At 35.4% G+C, this 19,312-nt stretch overlaps 1 protein-coding gene across 1 annotated transcript; it reads left to right on the top strand.

Moving 5' to 3' along the window:
- Positions 1-134: 134 nt before the first annotated feature.
- Positions 135-19,053, top strand: LOC113098142 (protein cornichon homolog 3-like; the record flags this gene model as incomplete). The annotated part of the gene is made up of 5 exons (XM_026263088.1): positions 135-202; positions 4,649-4,696; positions 12,817-12,929; positions 15,026-15,169; positions 18,237-19,053. Coding segments are annotated over 5 exons (401 nt in total), but the record flags the coding sequence as incomplete, so codon positions are not given.
- Between the last annotated feature and the right edge of the window lie 259 nt (positions 19,054-19,312).

The raw sequence follows: 19,312 nt of genomic DNA, 5'->3' as shown, positions 1-19,312 counted from the left end.
GATGCTGAAATAATGGATGATCAATCAAAGTTATAAAAGGGAGCACGTATCCTTGAAAATCACACAAACGCTGCAAATTCATGTGTCTGGCCTAATGATAATGATCGTGTTCCCTTTTTTCTTTGGGTTTTCAGATACCGCCTTTGATGAGCTTCAGGCAGACTTCAAGGTGCCGATCGATCAGGGAAATCCACTTCATGCGGTAAGTCATGCAAGTAATGGACTTGATCATTTGATTCATTGCCCTTGTCCATGGAAACAAATGAGTTTGTATGCGTGCGTGTGTTTATTTGTTTATTGTGGGAGTATATCTTAGCAAGCCCTCTGATCTTTTGCAGGCACCAGGTGCGTTGTCTAGCCTACCCCAAACTCTGAAACATTTCCTGTCATCCGCAGCATTGCATGAATAATCCATAGAGCAGCTGTCTATGTGTTGTCTTTCCTCTGCTGGAGGCCCTGGCAGATTTAATCTCACTAATTAATTCAAGCTGAGGCAACTTTTCCAGCTTTTTGGATGCACCAAACTGTTATCCAAAAGTTTAGAACAACCCTGTCAATCTAGATGCCAGCATTGCAAAATAATTTACATGTTTGTGCTTGATACCTCGCCAGGCTATGTAGTTGACAGAAAGCAAAGCAAGAGGCACAGGCGAATGCAGATATTTTGGTCTTTTGGACTTTGTGTCGGAAAGTCTCACTCAGAAAAGTGGCACTGTGACGTGTAGACAAAGTATCTGAGTCACGTATCTACTCTGCACAAAACTTCTGTAGTCGTAATTTATTGCTGTCTTCCAACAAAGTGTCAATGTAAAAGATACACACTCTCTATGTCACCCACCTCTGTCAGACTGGAAGGAACAATGGAGGATCTGGAAGGAGGGGGTGCTAAAAGATTGATGGCCTCCTAGTTGATCTCACCACCCAGTCAAGTCAGTCTCACACCCTGCCTGGCTAATTGGTGGCTTCTGTCAGTTTTCCGCTGGAGGAAGCCAGGACTTCATTCTGTGATTCTCATTGGAGCTCTCCTTATGACTCTAGTCTGCACTGTAGTGCTGCAGTCACTGTGTACAGTCCCTCAGGCTTCTTTTACTTCTGGCATTAACATGCTTTTCGTAACCAGACAGCACAATCATTTCTTCATGAGTAGTTTATAGGACTAAGAATTAATGTAATGCAATTAATATAGATGCAATAATTCACACAATTAATGCAGCATTGTTTTTGTTTTGTTTTTTTATTTCTGAGGGTATGTTTTATTTTGCTTATGCTGTTTGTATCAAAACAACCCTGTCTACATGTACCCTGTGATCAGCCATACTTGAATGGCTATAAATATTAATTTGTTCCTCAGAAAACTGAGGGGGAAAAAACAGCGTATTGGTAAAGATAACTGTGAGACTGGCCTTGATAGTACTTTATAGTAAAAAGATATTAGCATAAGATAAGACAGAATAGAGAATCTTGAATTCTGTTTTATTTTTTTAACCCCACTGGCAAGCAGTTTTCACCTTGTTTGAGCAGAAAATAATAGTAAAATATATAAATAATACCACTATCAGTATAACTCTTCGTTAATTACGATATTGGTGAGACTGATTTTGATAGGGACAAAAAATGCCATTAATGTACTGTAATTGTATGATATTTTATTATATTTTATGTAAAATTATGTAACATCTTTATGCTGATTCTGTATTATTTGGAGATTCAGTGGCAATTATTATTAAATATTTTAATGTTAGATGTAATTAGTACAGATGAATTATTAACAGAAAACTGACTTCTTAAAACATTTTACTCGGTTTACAACTTGTTTTGTAGTAGATCATATCTAAACATTCTTGAAACTTGAATACATTCACTAGAGAATCAAAAATTGCTAAAGATATTATCATAAGATAACAGTTTGTCTTACCCCATTTGGAAAAAAGCATTTTTCTTGTTTTAAGCATAAGTCTAACAAAAACCAGTGAGTGTTAAACGTTTGAAATTTTAATATCACTGATAAATCAGAGGATAAATAGCAGAACCGTCACATTTAACTGCCCTTGACTTCCGCTGCCCGGCTAATTCTGTGGAGGCCATTCAAGACATCATTCTCCAGCAATTAAACACTTCTGATGCTATTCTTTTATAAGAATCTCTAACAATCCTTGATGAGCTTTCTTTATGCGTTGAAATAATCATCTTTCAAGTTAACGTTATGAGCTCATTAGACTGAATTTGTATCTGCTCGCTGCTTGATGCGCGCAAGCTTTTAATATTTAATCATGCTAATGTTCGAAATTGACATTACTATGCATGTGACTGATTTCAATGTAAAACAACACTAAATTAGAGGTCTCGTTATGTTGCTTGAGAGTTGAAGAGAGTTTTATAATCCAGATGTTTATCAGCAGCATGCACAACATGAGCAATCCAACACATCAGTGCTTTTAGATTTACTTTTGTAGAAACGTATAAGGAACATTCAATACACTGTAAATCAAACTCGGTGCCAAGCTTTAGCTGAGCTACAGAAGGATTGATAAAACATTAGTAAATTGTCTACTATTCAGAACTTATGGTAACAATATTACTCCCACGTCATTTTTCCATTTAACATTAGACAAGCCAGAATTATTCATACAATCGTTTAATTTCATTAAATTAAAAAAGTGTAAATTACTGACATTTTTTTTTTTTCTGGTTTTTTTAAAACTGATTGTGGTCAGTGAAAACTGTTTGCAAATGAACCCCTACGTAATGTATTCTAAGCCATGTTTTATTATAAATATGTTAAATGTTTTATGTTAAATGTTTTAGTTCATGGTTTGAGTATGAGGGGATGCCAAGCAACATATCCATGTTGGCATGGTCTCTTAAGTGTCCGAAATTAGTTTGTTCAGAGGCTCAGCTTTTGATCACATCTGTTCATGCTCTTTTCATGCCATCATTATAGATGCTGAATATTATTTGTGCTACAGAGATGACAGACACAGTTCTGCTGTGTTTGCATTTGTATGTCCGTCAAGGATTACCCATTTGTACGATGCAGATTGCATGGTTCAAGAGCATAATATTCTCACTGCTGTATTGACTCTTTGTCGTATATTTAATACATTGTTTACACTGTATGCCAGCACTTCTCAGGCAGAATTTACGCTGACGAATATTTCAAAGGGAGCTAAGTCTAATTGCCTGCTAATTAAAAGTGCTGATATGGCTGCAGTTATCTCCAGTCGCTATAGCTGCCAGTGGAATATATTTGCATTCTGTTGTTGAGGAGGAATGGTGTGAAAAAATATCTTAGGCAAATTTGGATGAACTAAAATGAGGTGCGGTCCAAAAATAGGCTGAGAGTTGAGTGCAACTTTCATGGATGTTTGGTGTAATCTCTGAAACACAGCTGTGTGCTGGAACAAGAGAGTGGGAGGTTGCCAATCAAAGCCTTGAAAAAACTGTTTAAAAATGCACTGAGGAAACTTTGGGAAAATAGCTGCATATCAATTACTTTTCACAAATTCATCAAATAAGCGCAATGCCACATTTTTTACTAGTGGAATTATTTGTGTCTTTGATAAATGCATTGCAAGATCATTGTAGTAAAACAGTTTTAATTCGTAATATATACATTTTGAACAAACATATTAATGTAATCTATTACATTTAATTATATTATGTTAATATATTTAATCAGGCAACTTTTTTTTCTTCAATATATTATACTGCATATTATTTGACCCTGGACACATCTTATATTAAATGAGAAATAAGTTTATTACAACGTTTGTCTCCCATGTATCTGGAATACAGTGTAAAAAAAATAAAAAAATAAATGAAAAATAAATAAATATCAAATTTCTTCTGTCTGAAAATCATTTGTACTGTACATGTAAAAGCAAATGGAAAAATAATACAGTATCATCATTAGTTTGTGTATGTTTTCTACTGGTATATTTGTGGTATATGTGTATGTATATGTATATGGTATATGTGTTTAGTGACATGGGTATTACAATGTAAGCAATGTTTATGAGAACACTTCCTGTGTCCCTGTAAAGCAAAATGCTTAAAAAAAACATACAAAATTCAAGTCTTATGAAATTCAAAAATTGCCAGTACTTTTCTGTAAGGGGTAGGTTTAGGTTTGGGGTTGGTGTAGGGCATTAGAAAATACTGTTTGTACAGTATAAAAACCATTATGCCTATGGAGAGTCCCTGTAAACCAAAAATGCAAGTGTGTGTGTGTGTGTGTGAGTGTGTTTAAACTGACTAACTAACACTTTTAAGGCAAAGTGCTGCCATTTTTCTTCTGTGTTACTTATGAAAGATTTATTTGTGCCTTAACATGCATCCATGTCCATACATGCCACCAATTGAGTTCTGTTGCTTTTTGTGCCTCAAATATGAAAAATTATTCCATAGTACATACATGACAGAAAAGGCATAAAGATCTCCTAGATCTTCCATTGCACACATGTATGATAAACCATATACTTCTATGTCTGGGCATGTATAAATAAAAAATAGATTTTGAAACACTGTCCCCTGGAGGCTACAACAACAATCCCTGCATCACATGTGTGGCCTTCATACTGGTTTTGTCCTTGAGACTGGCATTTTAGGTGTTATGGGAGATTTAACAGATATTTATTTCTCTTAACAGCGTGAAAGACTTCGAAATATAGAGAGGATCTGTTGCCTGCTGAGAAAGGTATGTAACATCTTTATCTGTGGTGGTGGTGGGGGGGGGGGGGGTAAAGATAAACCCATCCTGATTGACAATTTTACTGAGCATTAAAGGGGACATGTACTGCATATTATATTCTATGCTATTCTATTATACTGGAAACTAGTGCTTAAATATTTCAGTATGCTGCAATATATGCATGGTTATATATGGCTATATTGGAGAATTTATTAATCAAAGGTATTATAAAGTGTTTCCCACACCTACATGTGAAACTGAGCTCATTCTATGTGTTTAAACATTTGAATCCAAGCACTATCCAAGTTACAGAGGGAATATATATATATTGTGCCAACATCAGCAAAACACCTTTATGAGTAATATGTCTGAAGGTATGAGGCTCGTCTAGATTCCCAGCTGCTCCATGTGCATGTGCACCTCGTAGAAAAGGTTTCCGCTGTCACTCAGTTTCACCTGACTGCAAATGAAAAAGACAACACTGCCTGACAAAAGCACTTATCCAAGCAGAGTCCACAAGGGTGACTTGAGCTGAATTGCCTTTAATTTTACAGACACATCATTTATAAAACAGTTAATAGCTTGTGATTAGACAAACCACATTTAAAGGCAATGAATGTTTTTAATGCTAGCAGTTCCCCCCTCCCTCTTTGTTTCTCGGTTGGGGTCTTCATGGACACAGGGCATGTGGTTTGTTTGTCATTTATTATCATTATTAATTATCTTGGTTGTAAACATTAGCTTAAGGCTCTTATCGCTTCCCAATGGGCCACAATGTTTTTGCTATGACTGACAGGAGCACGATGATAATTTGTTAGAATCAAGCCAGAGAGTAAATAAACAAAAGTGCATTTTCATTCTGAACAGGTAGTCCTATAACAGATGGTGTCTCTTTACTCATTAAATAAGAAAGTTTCATATATTTCTGCATAGGAGAATAAACATATACCTAGCAGAGTTTTTGTCAGTGAGACAATTTTATTGCCGAGTGAATCTGTGAATTGTGCATTTTTCCAGAATGATACATTATGCTCACAGGTATTCAACGCTAGGGTGACAAAAGCTAGCATGAGATCATTTATTTTCCCCCCACTAAAGGTGCAGAACATTTTTCACAGCTGAAAAAAAACACATGCATGCTTTCTCATTTTTGTTAGCCCGGTATAAATGTCAGTTTTTGGCCTCTGTGTCATTGTGTGTATTTAACCAAAATGTGTGGATTAAAAAAAAGAGAGAGAGAGATAGAAAGGAATGGTGAGTCAGTCAACTTAGATTCTGTCAGACAAACTTATGCTGAGTCACGCAGAGCTTCCTTGCAAAGCACCAGCATATTTTTACACAACTGCTAACACAGCTTTTCAGGATACAGTGGGTACCGAAAGTATTCAGACCCCCTTAAAATTTTCACTCTTTGTTATATTGCAGACATTTTCTAGAATCATTTACAGTAAATTCTTTTTTTTTCCTCATTAATATACACACAGCACCCCATATTGACATTTTTGCACATTTATTAAAAAGAAAAACTGAAATATCAAATGGTCCTAAGTATTCAGACCCTTTGCTCAGTATTTAGTAGAAGCACCCTTTTGATCTAATACAGCCATGAGTCTTTTTGGGAAAGATGCAACAAGTTTTTCACACTTGGATTTGGGGATCCTCTGCCATTCCTCTTGCAGATCCTCTCCAGTTCTGTCAGATTGGATGGTAAACGTTGGTGGACAGCCATTTTCAGGTCTCTCCAGAGATGCTCAATTGTGATTAAGTCAAAAGTTCATATAATTCAACAGTTCTGTGCTGTGGCATTGTATCTATGAATAGTAATATTTACATTTTTCTGTGAAGTTCTGTCCCTGCAGTTTACCATCATTGTTTTGACCCTGTCTTTCTCTTAAGCTAAGCTTTTCCGTCTAACTCTGAAGGTCAAGGTCAATACTCCAGCAGCCAATCAGAGGCATCCGCTGGGGGAGTGCGGCGTAATCCCCTGTGGTCGCCAACGCTGTGTGTTTGTTCTTCAAACGGGAAGCTACTTTTTGATGTTGCAGTACAAACGTTTCTGTCCTCTCATCATTCCACTTCACACTTGCATTCATCACCAAAGGCATTTGCACCGAATTTGCGATAAATGGAAATGACAAGGTGGAACTGAAAGGCAGAGGATCATTCATAAAAGACCTGTATGATATGCATATCTCTTTGGAAACTATCCTAATGATGTTCGGGTACATGCTGATACACATAATTCGATATGATAGAGCATTAAACATCTGATGAGACTTTTTTTAACCCAAGGTCTGAGATCTGTGACGTTGCATCTTGTCAGAGGACCACAATAATTAAATTCAATTCAATTCAAGTTTATTTGTATAGCGCTTTTTACAAAATAAATCGTTACAAAGCAACTTTACAGAAAATTATGTTTCTACAATATTTAGTAGTAGCTAGTAGTTTGTGCACATTTGACCATATTTTTGAAAAAATAAAAATAATAATAATAATACAAGACGTAGTCAGCTAGACGATGAACTATCAATATTATTAATTAAGTTATTATATGATTCAGTCACACATTTAGAAATAATTGTTAGAACCTTGTCATTGCTGAACAGTGTACTTTTTGCACCAAATGGAATTGCAGAATGCTGATTTTTTTTCAAACAGGTTGCCTGAACATCAACCAAAGATAAAATAAATACATAATATATTTGGGGGGAATTTATAGAATTATAGAAATTAATACTTTTTAGCAAGCATGCTTAAAATTGATCAAAAATGTTGTGATAAAGACATTTATAATGTTACAAAATATTTCTATTTAAGCTAAATGCTGTTTTTCTGTAGTTTCTATTCATCAGTGAAACTTAATAATAATTATAAATAATAAATGTTTTTTTTGTTTAGCAGCAAATCAGAATATTAGAATGATTTCTGAAGGATCATGTGACTGGAGTAATGGTGCTAAAATTCAGCTTTAAAATTACAGGATTAAATTATATTTTAAACTAAATTCAAACAGAAAACAGTTGCATTAAATAGGAAAAAATATATGTTTTTTTTACATTTTTGGATCAAATAAATGGATGCTTGGTAAGCAGAAAAGAATTCAAAAAAAAAAAAAAAAAAAACTTTAAAATCTCACTGCTCAAAACTTATGACTGGTAGTGTATATGTATTTTTAAGCACATGCATACACAAAATATACCCAATTATTTCTATGATGGTGACAACATAGGCCTTTTTAAGAGATTGAGATGCACTTTTGTCAAGCATAAGTTATAACAAAACTCATTTCAGATTTGTAGACTGCTGTGTTTCACCCCAAACTTACTGTAGTCTCTCGCTCTTATGACTTTTCCATGCAATCCTTATCTCATTAGAGCAGGAAATGTGATTTTTCTTTTTCACACCCTACACTGATATATTTGGGGGCGCAGCAAGAAATCCTGCCTCTGCCTGGAGGAAAAGCTCCATTTGCCATCAAAGGGCTCAGGGCAGAGAACAAGGAGGGGGCTTTGTTGCGCTGTTCTGAATCTACCTAGCCAAAAGCATCCCAGCCGTCATCAAACAGTTCAGTACAGAGACTAAACTACTGCTGCCGAGGCGTAGCCCGCAAATGAATTTGCATGAGCTGCCTAGATTGGTCGTGTATAATGAAAAATGGAAACTTGCTTGAGAATTTATTAGCTCGTGATGTATATGCTAAACTCTTTTCAGAAAGAAAACCACGGTTAAAAATAAACCTTTGTTATCAAGCCTCTTGTAGCCGGCCTGTCGCTGTAGGAGAAAAGAGCATTCTACTTTGTGGCCTTTAAAAATAGCAACATCTGGCTGGTAATCAGACAGTATCTGGTCTCTGTATGCATCTTGTTAGGTCTGAGACATGGGTGTAGAGGGCAGCAGGGGCCTATTAGCCTGTCACCAGCCTCTGAAACAACATGCTCTCATGCAGCAGAGGTGTGGCAGAGATGCTGCTGCTGCTGCTCATCTGTGGTATAATTAACTCTGGCCCTCAAAATCACAATCTTCCACTATAACTTTCAATTAGTGTAGCCCTTCCAGCTTGACGTCATTCGCTCCTACCCAAGGGTAATGTACATTTGCATATTTATTATGTTTTTTTTTTTTTTTTTGCGAGACTGATTGTTTAAAAGTGTTACGTTTCTTTCTGCACTTAGATTATTCAATGAATTCACATTATTATTGCACACAGAATGGATAAAGCAGGATTGCAGAAACACAGCATAATACTTTTTCAATTAAGTTTATTATTTATTAATTCATTCATATTTTTTATGTATTTTTTTCTTCTGACAGAAATGTTTTTACAGAATTTTAGAAACAATGCATAATCTGTTACTACAAATGAAATATTATTTGTTAATAATAGATATTATTAATGTAAAGTAACCATTCTCTTTCACATTCATTACTTTGAGAATGAGAATGTGAATAATTTTCATAAGTTTAATAATTGCAAAATATGCTATATGCAAATATGGAAAAACCTAAGACTTACTGAGATTTTCCTGAGATTTTTTTCATTTAAATTTGTATTTTTATTCAGGTTTATTTAGGTTCATTAATTTCAATTTAACTGCAATGAAAAGGCAATTTGTCCATTATTGAATGCCTTATTTCCAAAAGGAACCTAATAAAAATGCTCATTTCAAAGTTAAATCGAAGATGGAATTTTTGGGGGGGGGGGGGGGTTGCATCTGTAGTCTTAATTTATTATTCAGTTGATTTATATCAATATATATTGTTTTATTCTGACAGAAATTATATTTCAGTATTTTAAAAACAGCATAATGTATATTAAAGTTGTAAATAAAACCGAGCACAATTTATGTAAAAAACAAAAAAAAAAACAATACAGTTACTGCTAGTACTTCAAAATTAAATTTAATAGCAATTTATGTGAAATGGTTTCTAAACAGATTTTCAGCATACTAAAAATATTTATTGTTTTTATGCAGATATAGATCTATATATTTTAAAAAAAAAGTATTTATTACAATGAAAAGTGTGTTATCTTTACTTTCAGTTTATTCAGTTATTTAACATTATATATTTATTTATTGAAAAAGAAATTATGCCTGTTTGTGAAATTCAAGCCAATCAAACCTATTTTAGGGGGGAAAAAATTAGTGCATTAGGTATAACAGTATTTCCATTGCCATACATCAGTTTAACACTGCTTAATTTTGATAATTTATAATTTCTTTATTTTTTACCTGGAAAGGTGCCACACACAGCCATACATTATCCAGAATGGTGATAATAACAGTCTGAATAGTTAAATGGAGAGCCAGTTCTTATGCTATCTAGTGTCATGTTCATCGTTCTTTAAAGAGAAAATATGTATAATTCTTTGCTGCAGTTAATTATTGGCTGCTGCTGAAAGAGAAAGACAGTAATTGGAGGCTAGCAGCTCTTCTGATCTGTTAAAGCTGAGAACATTTTGCTGCTGCAGTTCTCTGCCACAAAAATGTAATGTTATCACTGGTGCTCTTCCATTCCTTTTTTATCTCCATTCTTAATATAAACATTGTCAAAACCCATCGCCTAATTAAAGCGGTATCTACAGGTTTGGTGCCCACTCCATTCTGCACTAATAGTGGACATGTCATTAGTAGTAAGACGTGTTAATTGGAGAGACCTGCAGTGGCAGGCTGGTGAGAGTTTGTTAGGAACAGAAGGTTAGAGAGCAAGTGAGGGAGACGGAATGTCCACAGTCAAAAGCACAAAAGCCACAGCAGACCTCTCATTAGGTGACAATACTAAGAAGAGGCGCTTGTGTTTCCCTTAGGAAGGCAACCTTAAAAGTTACGCTTAAAGCTCCTCAGCCACAGCCTTGTAATTATCATTCAGCTATAGAAAAATGTAGGAGAAATTAGCTCCTCCTGGATGGTTAAATATGTGCATCAAAAGCATCAAGTGAGGAGAGTCAGCAAAATGCAAGAAAATGGTTGATATACCGTCCAAAATCTAGGGGGCAAACGAGTTTAAACCCATTAACATACATAAACTCTGAGACACTTATAAGACAATCTTACTTTTAACATGACATCTGCAATGCTCAAGATAGAAAGTGCTTTACTTTTTATTCAAATTGATCCCATAATATGGCTTTATTTATGCAGATTTATATTTAATGCTGGCTTAAGTGTCGCAGCTGGCCTGCTGATTAAAAGTTAACGGCACATAAACATCACAAAACAAATTTTTGTTTATGTGTGCCTCTGAAACGAAGGACAAAATATTGTGGCTAAAGTTAGTCAGATGTTCAGAAGCCCTGAAGTCTAATAGATAAAGACTGATCTTCCAGATGGGCCCATCCTAACCCAGCTGCCAGTCCATATTTACTTGATTATGAAGCATTCATCACTGCCCTCAGTTTCTCTGTTTCAAAATCTATACTGTGGCAGAATTTTAAGGCATTATAGGTGAACATAAATCGCTTCGAAAGTTATGCAATATAATTATGCTGATTTATAAGATAAGTCTACATGTACAGCCAAATTTGAAGTCAGTTTTACAAACATAACTCAATGCTCATTATATATCATTTTAATGTATTTTTTAGTTCAAGACTGAAACATATTAGAATTACTAATTAGAGTATTGCATTAGTTCAGCAACATGCTAACAACAAACTCTCCCATGCGAAGCAATTGGAGGAAGATTATTTTATTCTAGTGAGGAAAGTACTGTATAGTTTCAGCCAGTTTTAGACGAGAAACTTTGCCAACGGCAGTTCACAATTCAGCTAGAATCCAGATAAGAAATAATCCATGAGCCTCAGCTTGAAGCGACTAAATACACTAAGGGAATGGTTTGAGTTACTAGAATCCATGCGAAATATGTAAAAGTTTTTTTCATTTCTGTACATTTGGTTAAATTATGCATTATATTTCTCATTATGAAGATAAGAATGTGGCACACAGATAGGAATTACAAGGATAAGACTTTTTTTTTTTAAGCATTTATCATTTTCTTTTTATATCCAGGGTATTTTTGTATTGGCGATGGAATATTTTGGACCAATAAGGTTAAACAGCTAGGACAGGTCAAACTTTAATGAGCCCTCTTACGTAAAGGTTGGCCTGAACCACATTTCCTTTAGCTTGCTGTGAAAGGACGCCACAGGAAAGGTTTGTGCCTTAGGATGTTGTGTCTTAAATGATAAATGATTCACTGAAGCCAGCCCTTAGTCTGTGTCAGGTATAAACTGAAGTTAATGACTACAATATTACAAGCCTTGAGTCCTACATACTGCAAATATATAAACTACACTTGGCGATCGATTTGCTATATAGTCTAACTGAGGTTTATTTTGATGTTAAACTCTTGCTATTGTGTTTGTATTCATTTGTCAGTGCTTGATGGGGTTTTGTTACAAAGGAAACCCCACTGTGAATGGGCAACACATCTGACGTTGTTTGGGTATTAGAATACTTAGTAAGAAAAACCTTAAGTTCTGCTCAAAGTAACTGCCCTAAGGATCCCCTTTCTTGTTCATTTACAGCAAACTGGCACAGCAGTGCTGCCAAAAATTGTTCCGCTCTTCCTCAGATGAAGGTGATCTAACATAACCTAGAAACCATGTCCTAAAACCCACAGTAATGTTAACTCCAGTGATCACATACAGTACGATTTATTAATTTCATTTCATCAGGTCTTAGAATTTCTCTGAAAAAATGAATAGCTGTATCTCTTTTTCTTATTAAAAGAAATCCAATTCAATTTTCACGGATCTCTGAAATTTCTCTAGAGCAACGGATTTGAATATAACACAGTCAGTTCCTTTCTTAAAGGGATTCACCCCTAATGATAACAGAACTTAGATTAGATGGCATACTGAATTTATTGAAGATGAAAAAGAGACTGTGAGTGACTGATTTACAGTCTTTACAATGACACACACTGCATAAAGGCACTAGAGCACATAACAAAACTGTTTTATGGAGTTTTTGTCTACGTAAATGTTATTTGAAAAGACATTTCATCAGCTGGACTATCTGCATGTTGTTAAGCAAAAGTACAATCCATTGAATGCACTGTACTTCCATTCCTCGCCTTGTTTTAAATTATTTTTTTAAGTTATTTATCTGCGTTCTCTTTAGTTGGTGCTTCCAGAGTACTCTATCCATGGACTCTTCTGTATCATGTTCCTGTGTGCTCAGGAGTGGCTTACTGTAGGCCTGAATATCCCTCTGCTCTTCTACAACACATGGAGGTGAGCACCTGAACCAGCTTTTACTCCTCTTAAACAAGCTATGTGCCTACTACCTGACAGCTTTCACTAAAACAGGTGTCCTGCGAAATCACACTTGACACCCTCTATAAACTCTCTAAACAGCCCCCAGACTCTATAGACAGCAAAACTTCTGATGTTAATATACCTCCAGTTTATGATGATTTAAGTACAAAACAACTAATTATTGTTATTGGAAAAATAAAAAAGCCATTATTATCAGCTGTGCTTGACTGAATGATCATCTCCAAAAAAATAATCTAAATAAATAAACAATTAAATAAGCAAAAGTAGAAACTGTTAATATTAGTTTTCTTGCTAAACAAAAAAAAAAAAAAAGAATAAATATCAAAAATGCAATGTTTTCTTGTAAACCGGTGTTTTTATGGATGCTTTACATGCATTATTATTATCAATGCTCAGATCATTCCCATTCCTAATTTTCCAATTAAAGCTTCTTGCACAGTGTTTTTATAATCTTGTCACTGTGCATGTGTCTTCCAAATTTTTTCTAGATGAATAATAGCAGACTGAATGCTTCATCACACAGTGAAAGAACTGGGGAAATCATAACTGGGATAAAATGAGTTTCAGTCATTTTGCAGTGGAGCTCTAAATCTTTCTTCGGGGGTTTGTTACTGAATGTTCAGAGCTGTTGTCAGTTTCTGCCACCATCCTCAGAATATGAGAGATCGTTCTGTTGTTTGTTTGTTTTTACAGGATGATGAAACACTGAACTTAATCACTACAATAGTAATAGTGGATTTTAAATATTGTTATGAAGTTACGTCTGATTAGCTGGTTGATCTTGCTATCAAAAAATTACTTATCAGATTTATTGCTTTCCTTGAAATAAATAAACCTTTCTATAGCAGATCTGATGATGCAGCTATAATGCACTGTCTTTCCATTCTTCCCTCTGTTTTGCTCTAATTCTTTCACGTTTTTTTCCTCCTAATGCGCTTAAAGCCTCCACTCCTTGTTTTCGATTTCCCTAATAGAATTATTGCACCGGGGTGACGTTTTTCCTTGTCTTACAATTACAGGCTATATTTAAATATTCCATATTTAGGACTGCAAAGATTGACAGAATTATTTAAATTAGGGCCGGGACTCGATTAAAAAAAATAATCTAATTAACTAGAGGCTTTGTAATTAATTATCAAATTAATCGCATTTTAATCGCAGATAAATATTTGACCTGAGAACAGTGAGAAGTAATTTTTTTTCACATGGATTTATAGTATACTATGAATAATGACTGAATACATAAGCTTAAGCAACAAAATATTGCTTATTTTTGTTCAACCAAGTCTAGCCAGACCAGTGCAATTTTTGCCATGAAGTGTAGCAATAGCATATTTAGTAACAATTTAGAAATAGTACATTTCAGAAGTTCAGGAAGCTTATAGGTGCTGGAACCTTCTGTAAAGCGTTTTTTTTTTTTTTAAGTAAAACACAATACTGTCAATTACATTCAGAACATTGGAAACACTGACTATTAGAAAACATCTCTCTGTTGCTTCAGAGGCCAAAACATACTAAGTCCAACTCTCAATAACCTTGGCCAAAACAATAAAGAGTTCAGCATAAACTGTTGCACCAACAAAATAATACATAGTTCAACATAAGTGTAAAGTCCACGCTAGCTGCTATATGTTTTGCGTTGAGGTAATACTTGAGGCTCGATGTGCTGCAGTGATATGCGAACGCTAGTTGGTGCTTCAGTATAATCGGTCCGCCGAAACGCATCCAGTGAGAAACGTTCCGCGGTGCAGAAATAAGTTATTAAAAATGCGGGAATTTTTTTTCTGTAATTAATTAATCTTAGTTAACGAGTTATTTTTTGTGTAATTAATTAATCTCAATTAATGCGTTAAAGTCCCGGCCCTAATTTAAATTAAAGATTTAATTAAATTTAGACAAGCTAAACTTTGCATTAAAATAAATAGTTAAATTAAACACTGAATACATATAAATTAATAAAATAATCAATTCAATTCAATGTAAAAAACATAGGTTCACTTAATGTTTCAAGACGCACTACCCGGCTCGTGTTTTTTTCCCATTTTCGGCAGGTACTTTCACAGCCCCACAGACACTAAGGAGCTTCTCTACGATCCAGCATCAGTCATGAACGGAGACACCCTCAAATTCTGCCAAAAAGAAGCCTGGTGCAAGATGTCCTTCTTTGTCCTCTCATTCTTCTACTATCTCTACTGGTGAGTAGATATCCAGCTGTTGTCTCAACCAAACTTAATTGCCAACTAATGAGATTCTGTGCAATTTATTCACTGATTTTTTATCATTACAGCCAAATATGCTTTTTAGTGTGTGCCTTTGCTATAGTATAAGCTACCTTAAGCCTATAGCATAGCAGAGATATATACGTAAACAAGCATTTGAACTGACTTGGATGGCGCCAACAACATGCCTTTGGGTAGAATTCCTGAATTCCTTTTTTCCTCCACACTATATCACGTCACATTAAATGTTAATGTACACATATAAAAATGCAAATATTCACCCTTCCAGCAAACAGGCCTTATGACCTTTTGTCAGATCAAAGGCAATTGTTGTGCACCAGCCATGTTCTGCATTATTTAACGCAGTTTGCTTCTGGAATTGAAGTTCTAGGACAAATACAGCCTTTTTGTTCAGAGTCTTTTGTACGCTGACCCACTCTGAGGAGTGACGGTAGTGAGTTGGGAGTTTTTATTCTCAGTGGTTATCTACTTAAACTTCGTCTAATTGTGAAAACATCGTCTTACTTCCCTTCATAGCATATTGCAAGGGTTTCCATCAATGGTCTCTGTAACTTTGATATTTGACCCCTCCTCTAATTGACCCTTTGCAAAGTCCCGCCCCCCTTTGTTACTGTTGCTACAGTATGTCCGACAATCCATGGCACTCTCACGCAACACCATGTTCTCATGTAGCGGAACAAAGATGACACTGACAACAAATCTTTACTTTAGGTTTAAAACAAAGACCCATCTTTAATTTTTTTTATTTTTTTTATTTTTTATTCAACCAATAAATACAGTTTTGTGACTTTTTAATGTGTCGGGACAGATCAACGTAGCACCTCATTTCAATAAGCACATGAACTATTCCCCTTGTCATATTTTTAAATTAAATTAAATTTATGCATTTAGCAGACGCTTTTATCCCAAGCGACTTACAGTGCATTCAGGCTAGTTTTAACATATCACGTGTTCCTGGGGAATCTAACCCCCAACCTTGCGCTTGATAACGCGGGTCTCTACCAATTGAGCTACAGGAACACTAGTTATATTTACTAGTTAAAGCATGAAATTAACATGAATGATCATTAGAAGGTATCTTGTTTCAACCATGGAAAGACTTCAATGCACACTTCTTTTCAAAGTTCAAGTCCAACAATGTTTATCTATTCTTCTGTCGGGTTTGTTTGCCGGACAAAAATGGCAGATTCAGCGTTATGATTGGTCAGATCCCCTGTCAATCAAACTCCCCGCAAAGGATCAGTTGTTTGCTTTTTATTGCTACCTTCTTAAAGGCATACATTTTTATATAACATCTGATTTGATGAATGCTGCCGATTTGCCTGCCTTAGTGTAACCCCTGTGGCTTGATCTTCAAACTTTGTTTGTACTCTAACCCTTCTTAATAACCCCTTCCACAATGTTGTGCTCCATCTCGCAAATCAATCTTACGAATCAATTGCAAATCCGACATCAGCACACCAGGCCATCACCCATCCAATTACAATAGTAGGTTTGCATTCATTCATTCCTTTTTTCTAAACACCATTCAAACCTAATGACTCAAGAAAGGAGTGTGCCACTCCAACAGAAGAGAAAGAGAGATTTGGGTAAACATCTCACGGGTTCTCATGTGCTGAAGCTTCACAAAGATTGCAAAGGCATAAGGAACATTGTTTGCCTCAGGCTCCATCGGGATCATATCTATGATCATAGCTGAAATACATTTTTCATTGATCTACCACTTTCAACATGAACACTAAAATTGTGTTTTCAGGACACAGATAAGCCGCAGTCCTTAATAATACAACTTTAGATTTGGGATAAGACTTCAGCTGTGTGCACTGAATATAATCATGACACTCAACATGCGAAAAACATTTTCAGAGTCAAGTATGCTGCATAATGTAGCAGTGATATACTTCTAAAGAGCATCAATAGATCTGCTTTTTTTTTTTTTTTTAAGATAAAGAATATAAAAGGATCCACGCTGCTACTTTTCCAACCCCCACACACTGAAAATAATAAGACACAGCGAGCCAAGAACTGCTTATGCTGTTTTTATCAGGGTGACCCCTTATTATGTATTAATGCCTGTGGACAGCATTCTGGCATGACATCAATGGCCCCTAGTGGGAAGTCAGCACAGAAATTCAACATACATCAACATATGGCAGTGCATTCTAAATAAATACAATCCGTATCATACATGACCTGCCTGGAGTGATCCTCAAGCTGGTGAAGCTGTCATTTTCCATAGTATCAGCTGCTTTGAAGCCTCTCGCCTTATATCTACATGCCTCCACCAGCTGAGTATGAATGCTGCGGTTTCAGCTGGATAATTTGGGGACAAAATGCATCTTTGTGTTTGTTTTTAGCTAGGGAGAAATGAACAAATTAAAGCCATTCCCTGACAGAATGATTTAACCCACGGGCATAAACTAATTTCATCAGAATTGAAAAGTCACGTGCACAAAGGGAGAAGTTCCCATTTCAATGCAAGGGATGGGGGTGATGTAATAAAATATTCTGAAATCAATTAAAATTCATTCCATTTGTCTGTCTATTTATCTATCACAAGAAAGCACTCATTTTCTTCAGAAAATATAGAAAAATAATTGTTTTTTTGGGGGGGGGGGATGGGGTTTGTTGTTCCGTTTAATCCATAATGTAAAATGGATTGTTATTTACAAAACTCAATGAATTTCTAATATCAGATGCTTTCACTACAGCTTTGGTCTTTGAGATAAATCATAAACTCAGAAATTTGACTGATTTAATTGATCACAGCTCACTGAAATCATGAGTGCATGATTGACGTTATAAACTACTTCTGGTGTTTCTTCTATTTGCATTTTAAATAGCTCATTTGCCACCTTCAAGTAAACAGATCAAAATAACTTTGAATATGGCCCACAACCAAGATCTTGTGTAAGTTTTTAGTAACTCCGAACAACATTCATCTGATTTTACTCAATAGTTTTTTATTCTAGTCTAACTTTTGCACACAAAGTTACTAACGCCTGTTTGTTCTGTCTTCCAGTATGATCTACTCCTTGGTGACTTCATAACAGAGTTCTCAACACTGCTGATAAGACGCTGTTTCTTGAAAGCTCTAAACTAAATTTGGATTTAAAAAAAGAGCACCGCTAGACACAAGTTCGACACACTGCAGTGTCTGAACCTACAGAGAAGACTTGACCCAAACTTCCCAGAGTATCAGAAGAACCCAGTGTTGTTTACAGATCTGACTCAACGCCCTAGATGTCTCATGGACCTGGTGTGACGCGCTTTTCACAAGCTCACAGTAACATTTGCACAGATTGTCTCAGGCATAGCACAACATGTCCTTTACCACTCTGAGGCACAAAAACTGCCAACCTTTACACTCACTATATGTAGCTTCAAATTCATGTCGGGTTAAAACTAAGAAAATAAAAAGATGGCTAACTTGATCAGAGAATGTTTCATTTTTACCAGTCACACACTAGGCCACTGGGTTTGATTAAGTGAGAAGCTTTTGTGATATATTTTGTGTATCTGTACACTCCTAAAATAAGCGTTTTTTTAATATGAAATACGTATCTGTTGCATTACTTGTGTACATAAAGAACTTTGTGTAATGCTATGCTGTGTTGGTGTCCGTGGGGTGAGTTGTTTTTGGACTTTATATCTACAAATGCTGATATCGAGGCTTTGTTATAGAAAACAAGAGCCACTTTTCCACAATTTTGCACAAAGTTGTTATGAGTTTGCACAGTAGATACAGTTATTGGTTGTGGTGGAAAAAAGTCATATTTATATACCCAGTATGAGTCTTCCAATAAATTACAGTGCATCAAAATAACACAGATTTTCATTCTAGGGAAGAAATTAAAACCACAGCTCATGATCTACGCATTTCACTTTCTCATTTTGTATTATCGTTATTATATTAACTGTATTACTGTTATACGACAAGGTCAGCAATACTGAAACAAGTTATTTGAGGAACCGTCGGATGAGTTTGTCTCTATCTATCTATCTATCTATCTATCTATCTATCTATCTATCTATCTATCTATCTATCTATCCTCTTATTTTTTTGGTTCGTCAAACAAATCTCCAAACACACAGTTA

The sequence above is a fragment of the Carassius auratus genome, unplaced genomic scaffold (genome assembly GCF_003368295.1).
Source record: "Carassius auratus strain Wakin unplaced genomic scaffold, ASM336829v1 scaf_tig00216419, whole genome shotgun sequence".
Classification (NCBI taxonomy): domain Eukaryota; kingdom Metazoa; phylum Chordata; class Actinopteri; order Cypriniformes; family Cyprinidae; genus Carassius; species Carassius auratus.
Note: the sequence above shows the minus strand (reverse complement) of the source record. Positions and strands in the feature narration are given on the sequence as shown.